The following is a 15326-nucleotide window of genomic DNA, read 5'->3' as shown; positions in this document are numbered from 1 at the left end:
TGTCTGCAGGAAGAGTGCCCCTCCATGTTGCCCGATGACATGTGCCTGGGAAGGGGTGTGGTTGTTTGATACCACCCCCAGGTCCCCGGCTGCGGGAGAGGTCCATTTGATGGACAAGGGAGATTTACAATGAACAGGGGAGGTGTGTCTTCCTGTTCATGACTCTAAGCTAACTACCCACTTGTCCCATTTCATTCTAACCTGAGAGATTTCCAGTTCTTAATCCAAGAACTGCCAAGGAGTGCAGGTTCATTACATCTTCTTTAATTACTTCCTGCTGATTAGGGTATATCAGCCTTGTATGTCCAGCTATGGACAGCTCTCTCAGCTAATGGAACCCTCTCATGACATGAAGAATTTCCATTTTGTGTCACTGGCCGTGAGCCCCTACACCATCATCATTGCTCTGTGAAGTTGTTGGCTTCTTCTCACACGAGTCTTTAACAGGGGTGACCTAATCATGCAACGTGTGTGTTGAGGCCAGGCGGCACACCCATGGGCTCGAGTCCTTGAAATTATAGATCCTGACCCATTTAAGGCCAACGGAACATGAAAGCATGGGCTGCTTGTCAATGCCAAAAAGTCATTAGTGCCCCTACTCCTTCCATCAGCGCCCGCAGCAGGTGCTGCAGCCTGGCCCAGAGGGGCCTGGCATGTTAGCCCTTAAATGCCCAGCCCCAGCTCTCCCCATCACTGGCCCGCGGAAACCCATGGCACGAGCTCCGTCAGCATCAGAAGCCCTCAGTGGCTGCCCAGGCATCACCTCTGAGCCTGCCCCCAGCCTGCCGCATGAGCCTTCCCAGGAATGTTCTCAAAGCATCCTCGTCCATGTAGGAAATTTAGAAATCCATGTCAATCACAGGGCAGGCACAAGGTTTCCCAGGTACCACCAGGTCACAGTCGCTGTCCTCACCCTGTTGTGTGTCACCCATCCCAGCCTTTACTCCATTCAGCATTCTGTGAGCCTTCCACCTGCCATGAAAACACTCTCTGCAGACTCAACAGAGTCAGGGCACCACATCAACGACAGGTGCCACTCCTGCCATTAGTCACATCTGGCAGAGGTCATCACTACACTGTGCAGGTTTCCCTGGATTTCCTGTCAGTTGTCTTCTTGGGAAGGGAAGTCATTGTTCACGAGAATTTATTTAGTTATTTATTATTATTACTATTATTATTATTATTGGTAAAAGCAGCTTCTAGATGAGGATACTTGGAGGAGTTTTTTTTTGCCAAGTTCAATGTCAAGTGTGGCACTTGAGGCCATGCCCTGTGCAGGGATCATCCTATGTGGCGCAAAGTGGTAACAGTCCTGGAGCCACCCAACAGATGCCAGCCAGCAGGGCCTCCAGCACAGCGAGATGGGCATACCCATGTATAAACACCTCATGTCTAGAGCATAGCCCTGTGCGGCTGACAGCCCCACTTCGCTGTGTGCCACTGCCAGGCCTTCACACTTCACCCTCACCCCCTGCCATGACCTCTCTTGTAGGAGACAACTGGTCCACCAGGACCCCGCCACGGTCAAGGTGGTGCAGCGAGCAGGAACACACACTGCATGAGTCCTGGAACTCCCTAAGTGCCTTCGACCACTCCCACCGGGGCCGCATCTCACACCTAGAGTCCCAGGGGGACATCCTGGATGAGTTCCTACAGCAGCAGAGGGGCAGCCGGCAGGTTGAGCCATCCATGACCCCGCCAGGGAAGGGACAGCTGGAACCACAGCTGGGGCAGGAGATGACAGACAGCACGGAGACCAGCACTGTTGGCCCTGCCTCCACCAACAACACCAATGACGGTGACTTTAAAATCCCTGTCTTGCCTTATGGGCAGCACTTGGTCATCAACATCACATCCACCTGGGGGGACAGACACTATGTAGGCCTGAACGGCATCGAGATCTTCAGCTCCCAGGGCGAGCCTGTGCAGATCGCCAGCATCCGAGCAGATCCCCCCGATATCAACATCTTACCGGCCTATGGGAAAGACCCCCGCGTGGTTGCCAACCTCATTGATGGGGTGAACCGGACACAGGATGACATGCATGTCTGGCTGGCCCCTTTCACACCTGGCCAGTCTCACTCCATCTCCATCGACTTCACACACCCTTGCCAAGTCGCCCTCATCAGGATCTGGAACTACAACAAGTCTCGCATCCACTCCTTCCGTGGTGTGAGGGACATCACCATGCTGCTAGACACACAGCTCATCTTCGAAGGCGAGATCGCCAAGGCCTCGGGAACGCTGATCGGAGGTACGGGTCCACCTGGCGAGAATTTTCTCGAAGCCCCCTGACTGCTAAGGGGTGGGGAAGAAAAACTCCCTGGCTGGCCAGCAACGCACAGGACTCCACACCTTTTGGGGTATATGGGCGGGCTGAAACCACAGCCTCACTCAAGCTCCTCTGCTAAATCCCTGTGTCAGTGGGGTTCCTGGGAGCTGGATCTGAGAAAGTGGGGTTCTTTGGCAAGTTGACAAACTGAGAAAATGCTTGTAGGAGAAACTGGTATAAGGAGAACAAGGATACAGGCGCAGGGGAGCCAGCCTCTGCAGATCCCCAATGTGCTGGTAGAGGGCGAGGCCTGCAACATGGGGAGCCCCTCAGCACCCCACCTGGGCTCATTAGATCCAGGCTGCCTAAGATGGGAGCCTTTCATGTGCCTTCCGGGCAAGGCGCCATGGCACCTGCCAGAGTGCCCGCCTCTCTTCCCACTCTGAAGCACTCTCCCTTGTACACATCCCAGGAATGCTCATCAGATTAAGTCCCCGTCTGAGTACCCTGGTTCTCAGGGGGCCTGAAATGCATGTGCAAATGGACGAGAAGAACAGCTCACTCCCATCAATAACCGTCCCTAGTTGAGGAATACAGGATGCGAAGGCTGATGAATTACGGTCATAGGCGGGGAACATCTGACCCATGGGTCCTGCCCTGCCAAGGTGACCGCAGGTGGCTCTCACTGATATTTTTTTCATCAAGTTTTATTTATTTTATTTGAAAGAGTTACCCAACAAAGGGAAACACATACAGAAAGAAACATCTTCCGTTCACTAGCTCACTCCCCAAGTGGCCACTATGGGCAAAGCTGGGCCAGGATGTTGGGAGTCAGGAACTTCTTCCAGATCTCCCAAGTGGATGCAGTGGCCAAGGACTTGAACCATCCTCTGCTACTTTCCCAGATGCATTAGCAGGGAGCTAGATTGGAAGTGGAGCAGGAGGGACTTGAACTAGTGTCCCTGTAGGATGCTGTTGCTGCAGGTGGAGGATTAGCATGCTGTGTCCCTGTGCTCCCCTGTAGCAGGCAGGTTTTTTTAAGTGGTCATTTTGTATGGCCCCAGAATGATGTTAGGAAAAAACAAATGGCCCTAGGCAAAAGCAGAAGTCCCCCATTCCAGGGGTGAGGGGGTATATAGATGCTTGGTCTCGGGGTGTCTGTAATTGGAGTCGACCCTCAGCCTCACTTGACCTTGCCCCTTCCAGCCCCCGAGCACTTTGGGGATACGATCTTGTTCACCACCGACGACGACATCCTGGAGGCCATCTTCTGCGCGGATGAGATGTTCGACATGGATGTGCAGACCCTGTGCCACCTGCAGCTCGATGAGGCGCTGCAGAGGCCCAGCACGGCGGATGGCAGCGGCGACGAGCGGCCCTTCACCCAGGCTGGCTTATGGGCAACAGATGACTGGGTAGGCCTGGGACGCAGGACTGGCGATGCAGGGTGGGGCGGGAGCACAGGGTGGGCACCCCCCCACTCAGCTTGGTTGCTTCTCCCAAGCTGGGGAGCAACGCCAGAAGGAAGATGGATCAGCCTGAAGCCGCCAGTGCCTCTGCTCTGACACCCCCCATTTTTCTGCTTCATTTTCTGTCCCTTGTCTCATATTTCATTCTCTAATTATTTTTTATTTTTTTTAATCAAAGTGAAGAAAGTATTCAAATTTTAATCAAAGCTGAAAGAAATCAGTTCCATGTCATCTCAGTAATTTAGAGGTTGTCGGTCTCAGGGGAGGACTTTTTTTTTTTTTTTTTTTTTGCCCTGGGTGCTTTTTGATCACTTGTTGTTGTTTTTGATGGAAAGGTCAGAAATGTTTTTAATAGGCAGATTTAGCAGGAAAATAAAAGCTAATCAAAGCATTGGCTCCTGGAGTACACCGGGATCCAAGTCCAGGGCATGGCAGCGTCACCACCTTCAGCCCTCAGGAGGCTGCTCCTAGTAAAAGGGGCGGTTGCTATTCCCAGTGGGCAAGCAGGCTCATGACAGGTTATGTGACTTCCCAAGGCACGTCACAAAGCAATCCAAAGGTTTGACTTTACACACTAGGCTCCAACCTGTATGCTTTTAAAACTGAAAACCAAAACAACAACAACAACAAATTTAAACATCAGTGTATCTATCTGAAAGCCAGAGTTAGAGAAAGAGAGCTTCCATCTGCTGGTTCACTTCCCCAAACGGCTGCAATGGCTGGTTCAAAGCCAGAAGGCAAGAACTTCCAGGTCTCCCATGTTTAGTGCAGGATGCCCAAGCACTTGGACCATCCGCCATGGCTTTCCCAGGCACATTCACAGGGTGCTGGATTGGAAGTGGGGCAGCCAGGTCTCGAACCAGCACCCATGTGGGATGCTGATGTTGCAAGCTGGTGATTTTACCTACTATGCCCACAGCGCCAGCCCCTACAGATCTGTATATTTAAAAACAGAGTTAAAGAGAGGGAGAGATCATTGAAGAGATCGCCCATCCACTGGTTCACTCCCCAAATGGCTGCAATGGCCACAGCTTGCCCAGGTCAAAGCCAGGAGCCAGGAATTCTGTGGGGGTCTCCCACCTGGGTGGCAAGGACCAATGTACTGGGGTCGTCTGCTGCTGGTTTCCCTGGCACATTAACAGGGAGCTGGATCAGAACTGGCGAGGCTGGAACCCGAAGTGGCCTCATGCATTTTCCTACAGGCAGCAGTGTAACCTTCTGTGCCACACATCTGGTCCCTGTCTGAAGAACTTTAAAATGCAGGAGCTCTGACCTTGCTCGTAGTGGTTCTGATTCTGTGAACAGCCAGGCTTCAGAGTTCTTCAGCCAGGCTCGAATTCTCTCCCCATCTTTCCAGTGAATATCTCTGTCATCCTTCCTTTCTTCCTTCTTTTCTTCCTTCCTTCTTTGAGCAAATCCAAGCACCTTTCCTGGCAGCCCCATCCCCTCCCCTGCCCAAGAGAACTGCTGCCAGCCTAGAGTCAGATGCCCACATGTTTCCAGGCCTGCCCATGTCGCTGGTCTCAGAGCTTGCGCAAAGACAAGAAATGCAAGAAAACATGCAAGGGTTGTCCCTGGCACAGGGTGGGCAGTGCTGCCTGGACAAGCAGCAACCAGCTGTGTGAGTATCACTACAACTACAGCACCCTTCCCTTTGCTTCTTCCGTCCCGACTGATGTGCAGGGCCCGGGACCGGAGGTGCCTGACAGCCCCCCTGTGCCTGAAGTTGCCACGCCGGAGCCAGGTGTCTACCACGGCATCTGTGAGTACCTCTGTCTCTCCTGGAGGGGTCTCCGGTAGAGGGAGGGCCTTTGGGGGTCAGGGCTGGAGTTGAGTGTCTCGGACAGTCGGGCGGGTTGTACACTGCACAGACACCAGGCCATGGCATGAGCATGGCCAGAAAGCAGCCTGTGCTCAGCTCCAGGCAGGGCCCTCTGAGGAAGGCAACGGCTCCCAGGGTGTCCTCCCAGATGGGGCTTTTTTTTTTTTTTTCAATTTTGCGTGCACATCATCTTATATGTTAGCTACAGCCCAACCCTAGAGGTTGCATTGGGATTCCAGAAGGTGTGGGGCAAGAGAATCAGAGACCCAGAAGGGTTCCAGGGTCATCTGTCTGAGCCTGGGCTCAAGCTGTCTACTCCACCAAACAGGCTCTCAACAAGAGCCTACATTCCTCCCTGTGGTTCCGTGTGCTACGTCGCCAACTCACACGTTGGCATTGCCAAGTTTCCTGTGGAAACTCCCAGTTAGCACATGTCAGTGCTACTTTTCTAACTTTCTAAACTACCCCATGAGCCAGAGGAAACCCAAACTGTGACCCCCGGTTGGCCAACTACTGGGGTGTGACCTTGGAGCAGACTCCATGAGCTCCACTGCGTCTGTTCTCATACCTTCATGTACCCTTCCAGACAGTCCCACTCTTTCCTTAAGCAAGATTGATATATTTATGTGAAAAGTCAGTGACTGAAGGAGGGAAAGAGAGAAAAAGAGAGAATCATCCATCCACCAATCCACTCCCTAGATGGCCCCAGCAGCTGGAGCTTGGCCAAGCTAAAGTCAGGAGCCAGGAGCTCCATCTGGTTCTCCCACGTGGGTGCAGGAGCCCAAGCACTTGGACTGTCTTCTGCTGCTTTTCCCAAGCCACTAGCAGGGAGCAAGATCAGAAGTGGAGCAGCTGGAACTCAATCTGGTGCCTGTACAGGATGTGGGCCTCCCAGGCACTGGCTTATAATGTCCTTACTTATTTATTTGAAAAGCAGAGTGACAGAGAGGAAGAAAAATAGAAAAAGAGCTTCCATCTGCATGTTCATTCCCCAAATGGCTGCAACAGCCCTGCAGCTCCAAGGTCAGAAGCAGCAAGCAGGCCTGGAGCGTAGGACATGGTTTAGAAGACAGCGAACCATGAACCTAGAGACAGAGCCATGTTGGTGCATTGCATTTGCCTTCCAAACACCTCCCTCTCTGTTGTAAGCTGTTTCAAGCAGGGCAGTTCTCTGGGCTGACTTGGCTGGCCCCTCTTGGGCCTGCTTGAGCGTATGATCAGCCAGCCGGAGGCAGGCAGCAGCTAAGGGACCAGAGTGGCTGGGGTGGCTGGCTCCTCCATCAGGCGTAGAACAGCAGGTCAGGTTCCATGCAGCTGGCCTCTGTAGTCCTGGGACGCACGGGCTGTGCGGCTCGAAGCTACGACACTGTCCCCTTCTCAGAGACTGGTTGTCCCTGCGGGAGGGTGAAGAAGAGGTGAATTTCACTGAGGATAATGAGGAAGACTTCCTGAAGGAAGAGATCAGCTGGGGGAATATTGAAGGGACTGAATCCACAGGAATCTGTCTGCCAGTGGCCCATTGACACAGCATCAAACTTCCCGAAGTTGGGGCTTGCAGACCTCACCACCTGCCTGCATTTGGTTGACTTGTCTAAGTGTCCCATCTCCGTGCTAAGCACCATGCCAGGCTCTGTGAGCACAGTAGTCCAGCAGAGTAGGTGGAGCCTCAGACAGGGCAGGTGGACTCAAGGGGACTGTGCAGGGAGGTTTGGTCTGGTCATGGGAGTCGGGAGGCAGGCCAGCAGCTTCCCTGAAGAGGGAGCTAAAGTCTGAAGGACAAGCACAAGTGAACCATGCCATGTGAGGCCAGGAACCGCATATGCAAAGGTCCTGTGGCAGGCAAAAGGAACAGAAATACAAGTGACTCACCAGAAGCCTGGATGAGGCCCAGGGTCTCTAGTGCCCAGCAAGACTGAGAAGCAGGTGGGGGCGAGGGGAAATGTTGTGCCAGCCGAAGAGTCTGGTGGTAATGAACAGACCAGCTCCCAGTAGAGGTCTCAGTGGCCTGCAGACATCTCCTGGCCTGGTCCCCAGGGTTTCCAAGAGGAGAGGCGGAGCCCACCCTCCACACATTGCGCTCCCGTCTGGATTCAAGCTAGCACGTGGTGGAGGCTGAGGGTCCCGGCTCTTCCATCTCCACCTGAGATGCCTCCTCTGAAGCCTCGGGTGTTGATGCGGCCTCTCTCCTCCCTGTCACAGGCCTGCAGCTGAATTTCACTGCCTCCTGGGGGGACCTGCACTACCTGGGCCTCACTGGCCTGGAAGTGGTGAGCAAGGATGGCCAGGCCCTGCCTATCAGCCTGCACCAGCTCTCCGCCTCCCCCAGGGACTTAAACGACCTCCCCGAGTACACGGATGACTCCCGGACCCTGGACAAGTAAGTGTAGGGCAGGACGGTGGGGAGACTGGGACTCGCCTGACAGCAGGGGATCTGGGGAGTATGTTCAAATAGCATCCCACAGGTCATCTGCTCCTGGCCATCCAGTGTGACCAAGAGAAGGAAGATGATGGCCCATCCCCCCGTCAGGGCCACTAGTTCAACATGACACCATGTGTAACTCTTCATGGCCAGTGGGGTCCACACTGACACATGAACAACTCAGGCCCTTCACCCTGTGTGTGCCCGTGGCCAGCTCCACCTCTGCATCCTGGGTGGTCACCCTCCCATGGACTTAGACGCTTCCAGTCCTACCTGTTTGTCCACCCTGACCGATCACCTGCTCTCTGCCCGGGAGATCTCACAGCCGGTCCCCCAGCCTGGGCCTGCTCCCACTTCCCCTTTAAATCTTTCAGTCCACATCTATAAGCAGCAGCAGTTAGCACGCCGGTGTCTCAGCTGCCGCCCTTATAATGACATGAGGCAGCTCCATTACCAACTCTGTGGAGGCTCACGGTGATTCCTTGCATTGCCAGATGTCCAGCAGGCAGGTATTTCTGGGCACTCTCGCCTCCTGCCTTTTTAAATGGTTGGCTGGCTCACTTGGAACACCCCATGAGGGCCAGCACTAGGACGCATGGAGATGACTCAAACCATGCACTTCTTCTCTCTTACAAACCCCTTCTTTGTCCAGTGTTTTCTTGCAGATTATGGAGGGGGCCAACCAGGACTATTTTTGCCCTGTGCAGTCTAGAGTTTACTGGCTGCATCTCAGTGGTGCTGTTTAGCCTGTGCCTCACTCCGCCGTGTTTCTGTTAGATGGCCCAGTGGGTCTGATGGCTTCATCAGACTGCCGTGTGACTGTAGGGACAAGACAGTCACCTGACAGCCTCAGGATGCGGACAGGTCATCGGTCCCTCTTTATCCACGGGACATCCATTCCCAGACCTGGCCATGGACCCCTAGAACCACAAGGCGGTTTCCTTCACACATGAATCCATGACCAAAGTCCAGTTTATAATTTCTTCCTGGACCCCAGGAAGAAATTAGCATAAAACCCCCTCATAAGACAGAGTCCTTGCAACAATCAACCATAGTAAAAGCTATTGGAAACCTAGAAATGATTTCTTTCTGAAATTTTCCACAGAGTGTTTTTTAAGACAGACCACAGTAGACCCACGGGTAGCTGGAAGCAGAGCGGTGGTTAAGGGGTGGGGGCTGCCATGAACCATCTGGTTGCCAGGCTCCATGGCAGCGGCAGTCGAGCACACCCAGGGCCTGCAACTCCCTCCCGCTCAGTAAGGACTGTGAAAAGGGAATACTGTTGCCCTGTCATTCTTTTTCTCATTTATTTGCTGAAATTACTGCAATAAAGCTAGCGCCCCCCTTCATTACGTGCCGACTCTATTGTACAATTCCGACAGGAAAAGGCAGCCTCTATGCTCAAGGCTCCCCTCCTTGCTTTTGTGTGTGTGTGTGTGTGTGTGTTTGTTTTTTTTTTTTTCTTTTTGCGGGTTTTAGAATAACAGACCAGATCCCCATAGCATCCTCTAAAACATGGCTCTGTTTCTTTTGGAACTCACTGTAAGCTCATGGGTGTAGACATAAAGTACATCATGGTTGAAGCGTGGCAGTACCTTGTCGTTTGCATCCCTGCTGATACCCCAGGCTTCCCCCATTGAACCTGGGAGCTCCTGAGGCTTTTTTTTTTTTTTGGTAAAATTAATGTATTAGAAAGGCAGAGCAACAGGAAAAGGGAGAGAGTGAAGGAGAGAAAGATAGAATCTTTCATCACTGGTTCACTCCCCAAACGGCCGCAACAGCCCAGACTGGACCGGGCCAATGCCAGGACTCAGCAGACAGAACTGCCCTCTTGGTCTCTCACATGGACAACAGAGACCCCAAGCACTTGGGCCATCTTCCACTTCCTTCCAGGCACATAAGCAGGGAGCTGGAGCTGCAGCAGAAGCAGAGCAGCAGGTCGTAACATTGGCTCAACCCGCTGTGTGACAGTGCCCACCGCTCCCCAAGCCCCTACCAAGTCCAAGGTCTTCATTTCTGGTCACTTTTTTTTTTCCTCCTGATGGGATAGGATAGTCCAGGCTCGTCTTGTCCAAGGCCTTGAAATCAGATGCTTTTGTAGGGAACCCTGCTTCTCATGCGTGGGAAATGGTCCTTGGAGACCATTCTGCAGCCATTGGGGTTGCTCGCTGCCCCTGGGACGGGCACTGTCTCTATGACGTTGGGTGTAGAATTAGATGTTGCTGAAGGTGTCTGGCCACTCTCACTGCTCCGGCTGGGGCCGAGGCAAGGGAAGCACTTGGCAGCAGTTTGGAGAACAGTGGAGCTGACCCCATTTCCAGGACCAGCAGGCAGGTCAAGACCTTTGGAAGGAAGTTAGAGGCTCTCTGGCAGCAGCCAGCAGCTCAGCCCCGCAGACGCCCTGTGCCGAGTTGCCGGATGTCCTCAGTTTGGAGCTGCCAACAGTTGGGAGACACGCCATCCATCAACATAATAACAGCCTTTTAAAGGAAGAAAGAAACATTACCTCCTCAGATGAACGCTTAGACTTGGAAGATTTATGCCAAAACCATACTTTGAGATGTAAAAGGCAAACAACTGTTTATTTCAACAATCTAAGAACCACAGGCCAGGTGGCCTGGCTGTCTCCCCTGCACGATAGTGACCCTAAGGTCACCAGAGCCCCAGGGGTATGCAGTACAGGAGGCCAACCATGGGGCCCATTTCCTGGGCCAGAGCCCTGAGGACCAGGGTCTGGGGTCAGAGCTGAACCCTGCTGGGATGTCCAAGGTAGCCAGAGGCAACAGGGCCCTTGGGATCTCAGGCAGTCAAAAAGGGAAAGAAGATGGGGCCAGGGTGACACATTCACAACAGTAGCAGCTGGGGTGGTGGGGGAGAGTGCTGTGGTACAGCTGTTTAAACCTCTGCCAGCAATACCAGCATCCCATAAGGGCACTGGTTTGAATTCCAGATGTTCCACTTCCAATCCAGTGTCTTGCTAATGTTCCAAGGCAGGCAGTGGAAAATGGCCCAAGGATCTGGGGCCTCTGTGTCCTATGGGAGACATGGAGGAAACTCCGACTCCTGGCTTCAGTCTGGTGTACTTGAGTCACTGCAACCATTTGGGGAGTGACCCAGCAAATGGGAGCGCTCTCCCTGTCTGTCTTCTCTCTGCCTTTCAAATAAATAAACCAATCTTTAAAAACAGAACCAAACACAAGAATAGGAGGTGGGAAAGGCTGGGGGCTGACCAGGCCTGTGGTTACAGAGCACAGTCAGGCAAGACCAACTGGCAAGGTCACCTGTCCTTGTCCCCAGCCGAGAACCACGGAGGTCACCTGGTGCTTTCGTCTCTGTCCCCTGGAAGCATGAGAAAGGGCAGACACGCTTCCTCCAGTTGGGCCGTCAAGCCAGGGCAGCAGCTTTGTAGAAAGTCTAGGGAATAGAGAAAAGCATCCCCGTCCATCTGCTTTCCATCCTCCTTCCGTCCCCTCTGACCCAAACACACCTTGCACTTCCACCTCGTCGCTCCTGGTCCTTGTCCCAGGTTCACTTTCTCTTCTTCTTCTTCTTCTTACTATTACTATTAGCAGCCGGGGAAAACAACAGTGTCACAGATACCTTGATGCAGAGGGTACTTCTAGGGTATGGAGTATAATTCCCAGAATTGGGGGCAGGGGAAGAAAATGCCCCTGTTGGAATGGTGGGGCTAAAGGCTTCTGGGGAAATGACACCTGCTTCCTCTTCCCCCTCTCACCTGGCCGAGGAGGACCTGGCCGTCTCATAAGCAGGGCACCCTGCGTGTCTCCTCCCCGCGTTACAAATGTCTGCTTCCCGAGATGACAACACAAACCCGCGCTGTTGGTCTAAAGGGCCATGATGATGACATGAACCTGACCAGCCAGGCTAGCGCTGGGCCTGGAGGGCTGCGATGGGATGGAGGCAGGGCAGGGGCAGGTGGTGGTGACAGTGAGTGGGCATCGGCCTCGCTGTGACCCCTCCCACTGTGGCTGCCCGGCCACGTGCAGGTTGATCGATGGCACCAACATCACCACGGAGGATGAGCACATGTGGCTCATCCCCTTCTCGCCGGGGCTGGACCACGTGGTCACGATCCGCTTCGACAGAGCTGAAAGCATCGCGGGCCTGCGCTTCTGGAACTACAATAAATCTCCCGAGGACACCTATCGCGGGGTGAGCCAGGGCCCACAGGCAAGCGAGCTGGACCTTGATGAACAGCCAGCGTGGCCGCCAGAGAGGCACATAAATCCTCGGGAACTTTCCAGAGACAGCACACAGAGCCAGGGGTGGCCTCGGGCGACTGCACAGAAGCCCCTCTGGTTTTCTAGTCTTGGGCAAGGGGAGTCCACTGTAGCCCCGCGCATCCCCCAACTCGGTGTGCTCAACTCTGAGCATGTGGGGCGCCAGGCCTGCACCGTCGGGAGCTGCTTGTTGGTTCCTGGTCGCAGCCTGTGGGAGGCAGGTGCAATGGCTCCCTTGCTAGGGCAGAAAGGCATAGTGATCCCTGCCGGGATAACGCAGCCAGGGCCCCAGGCAGGCCAGCCAGACTAGGGGTGGGCACTCCCGTGACTTCCCATCATGCTCTCCTCTGACTGGAGTGAGCATCCCCAGGTGACCACAGAGAAGTAGGTCTTGGGTCCCTGCCCTGTGCCAGGGCCGCCACAGGCCCAGGCACATGGTGGAAGGGACCTTGGCAGTCAGAAGAGCTGGCTCTCAAGCCACAGCTCCTGCCGCAGCCAGCCAGCTGTGCAGTCCTTGGGGAATGGCCTGATTCCCCTGGCCACTCGCCACCGGACAAAGCCACATCTGGGCTCCTGCAATCCTCCCTCCCATTCTCCTGAAGGGCTAATTTTGCTTGGAACTGCAGCGGCACCCAGGATGCTATAACCTTGAACCTGATCCCAAAGCCTGCAGTCAGAGAAGGCCCGGCCAGCGCCTTCTCAACCCTTCCCACAGCACAGGTGGTAGCTAAGCCACCTCAGACTCTGCCACGAGGGCCAGGCTTTCACAGGCAAATCCTGGCCACCTAGAATGGTGAATGAGCGGCAGAGAGCCAATCCACGTGAATTGTACAACCCCTTAGTAAGCACCTACTTAGACCCTGGGCCCTGAGACACAGAGGCAGATGGGCAGGCTGGCATCTGTGCCATCAGGAGACCCCTGCCGTGACCTCTGAGGAGACTGCTGACTGGCACCCACCCAGAAACAGGCACCAAGTGCTATGAACAGAAAAATGAAGAGGCGGTTCCTGCCGGCCCAGGGGAAGAGTGTAAGCAGAGCACAGGTGGGCTGGTCTGAAGCAGGAACACCTGAGGCTAGCTCTTAGAGAGTGCCAGTGTTATGCCAGCCACAGAATGGGTCAGCCCATCTCTGTGCCCATTCACCAGATTAGGAAGGAGAGGTGCAAGGAAGATTAGTAACCTGCCCAGCCGCCAGTGGCAGGTGTCAGAGCACCTGTACCCGTGTCCATCCTGAGCAAGCCACTACAGCTGGCCAGGCAGGTGGGGCCCAGGTCCATTCCGCCACTTGAAACATGTGGGCCCGAAAATGGACCTGGGTGTTCCTGGTGGCAGGGGCTTACGCTCTCTGCCCAGAGCAGCCCCTGAGGTGGCACGGGGGAGGGGGGGGGGGAGAGTAGAGGGAGACAGTGCCAAGGAGTGGAACGTGGCCTGGCAGCCCCGGGCAGGAAGGGAGACGGCAAGATCCAGCAACACCTGCTCTCGTTTCCCAGGCCAAAATCGTCCACGTGTCCCTGGACGGCTTGAGCATCTCCCCGCAGGAGGGCTTCCTCATCCGCAAGGGCCCAGGCAACTGCCACTTCGACTTTGCCCAGGAAGTGCTGTTTGTGGACTATCTGCAGGCCCGACCGCTGGCGCCCCCAGCGGCCAGGAGGTGAGTGTCCCGCCCGGGGCGTGTGTGCCCCCACCCCACACCCCCAGAGATCCAAGCGCACCACCAAGACGGTGATCAAAGGCCCGGGCTGTCTGTGCCTGCTCCTCAGTCTGTTTGGGCTTCTCCCAGTCTGCAAGCACTTGAAGGTCTTAAATGATTTCTTTGCGCTTCCTGCTGGGAAAAGAGGCCGCAGCCGCCGCCTCCGGGCCAGAAGCACCCGCTGGCCAGCGCAGGCGCGGGCCTGCCTTGCTCCTGTTCCCCATTTAGAAAACCTCCAAAGAGAAACATGAGGCCAGCCTGACATGGCACGGCATCCCTGGGGTTTCTTAGCCCCAGCCTCTGCAACTCCCAAGTTCAAAACCATTTGTAAATGCTGCATTTACTCCTGAAACTCCCCTGATGGTCAAATGCTGCTGCAAGCCAGGCTGGCAAAACTGAATGATTTTTCCCTAGGCTGTAGCCATAGTCGGTCATGGGGAGCTGTCACATTGCCCATGAAACTGATTGGCACCACGAGAGGGCTGGAGGGCACTACACCCAGGTCAGGCAAGGCGAGGGGGGAAGAGGGGCACTGTCCCTCACGGAGTCAGCTCCGTTCATGGAAGTAGGGGATATTCCTCCCATTTTGCAGATGTGTGAACTGAGGCCTCTTGTACTAGACTATGAAGCCAGACTCAGGTCCCCTCAACTATGTGCTCTAGTCCCTCTGGCTCCTGTCTGGTGCTCCTTCCCATCTCAGGGACATGGGCCTGATGCCCCCACCCCCTCTGACCCATCTGGAAGCCTCCCTGCTGCCTCTTCCCAGAGCTGCCTCCTCCTGGAGGCCTTCCCAGACCACCTGCCCAAGGTGACCAGTCTCTCTGTCCCCGGGCCTCTTCCCGCGTGTCACGCAGCTCTTCGCACAGTGTGACTCCTCTTTGTTTAAAGGGGGAAGCTTCGATGAGGGATAGCAAGTCCAAACCCCCCTGACCCCGACAACCCCATTGCCAACGCCTACTAGCAGCTTGGCCTGAATGAGCTACCACACTCCTCTGCGGCCAAGTTCACTGCCTGCAGGGGGCCATGGACTACCTCCTGAACAGGCATGGGAAGTGACCGGCCCAGTGAGTCCACATGGACCAGCTGAGAACCAGACCTCCCAGCACAGCCTGCAGGCCGGCCTTGGCAGTGACGCCCTCTGGTTGCAACCTGTCGCTCCCAGCAGAGTGGGAGCCACACAGACAGAGGGGCCCTTGGCATGCTACGTGTGGTTGACGGCCTCAAAGCCTGCTGCCTCCGGGCAGTGGCTGACTGACCAATGCCTCCAGCCTGTTGGCTTCTTCTTCCCAGAGCTGCTTTTGTCTTTGCAGGCTTGACACCAGCAGCCTGGAACGGGCAAGCATGGACTACGAGGCCCCGCTGATGCCATGCGGCTGTATCCTTCTCCCACACCTTGGGCAGGCGAGGACAGGG

At 54.9% G+C, this 15326-nt stretch overlaps 1 protein-coding gene across 1 annotated transcript in view; it reads left to right on the top strand.

Annotated features, from left to right (window-relative positions):
* Positions 1-15326, top strand: part of LOC121151591 (katanin interacting protein) — a 157559-nt gene that overhangs the window by 136109 nt on the left and 6124 nt on the right. Inside the window, exons 16-22 of the mRNA XM_040973166.1 lie at positions 1493-2254; positions 3479-3687; positions 5425-5503; positions 7763-7940; positions 11990-12155; positions 13714-13874; positions 15224-15288. Of these exons, the coding sequence (XP_040829100.1) occupies positions 1493-2254; positions 3479-3687; positions 5425-5503; positions 7763-7940; positions 11990-12155; positions 13714-13874; positions 15224-15288 (1620 nt within the window). The remainder of the gene's footprint in view (positions 1-1492; positions 2255-3478; positions 3688-5424; positions 5504-7762; positions 7941-11989; positions 12156-13713; positions 13875-15223; positions 15289-15326) is intronic.

Source organism: Ochotona curzoniae, unplaced genomic scaffold (genome assembly GCF_017591425.1).
Source record: "Ochotona curzoniae isolate NIBS_2020 unplaced genomic scaffold, NIBS_Ocur_1.0 contig_2321, whole genome shotgun sequence".
NCBI lineage: Eukaryota > Metazoa > Chordata > Mammalia > Lagomorpha > Ochotonidae > Ochotona > Ochotona curzoniae.
This window is presented reverse-complemented; position numbering and strand designations above follow the sequence as displayed.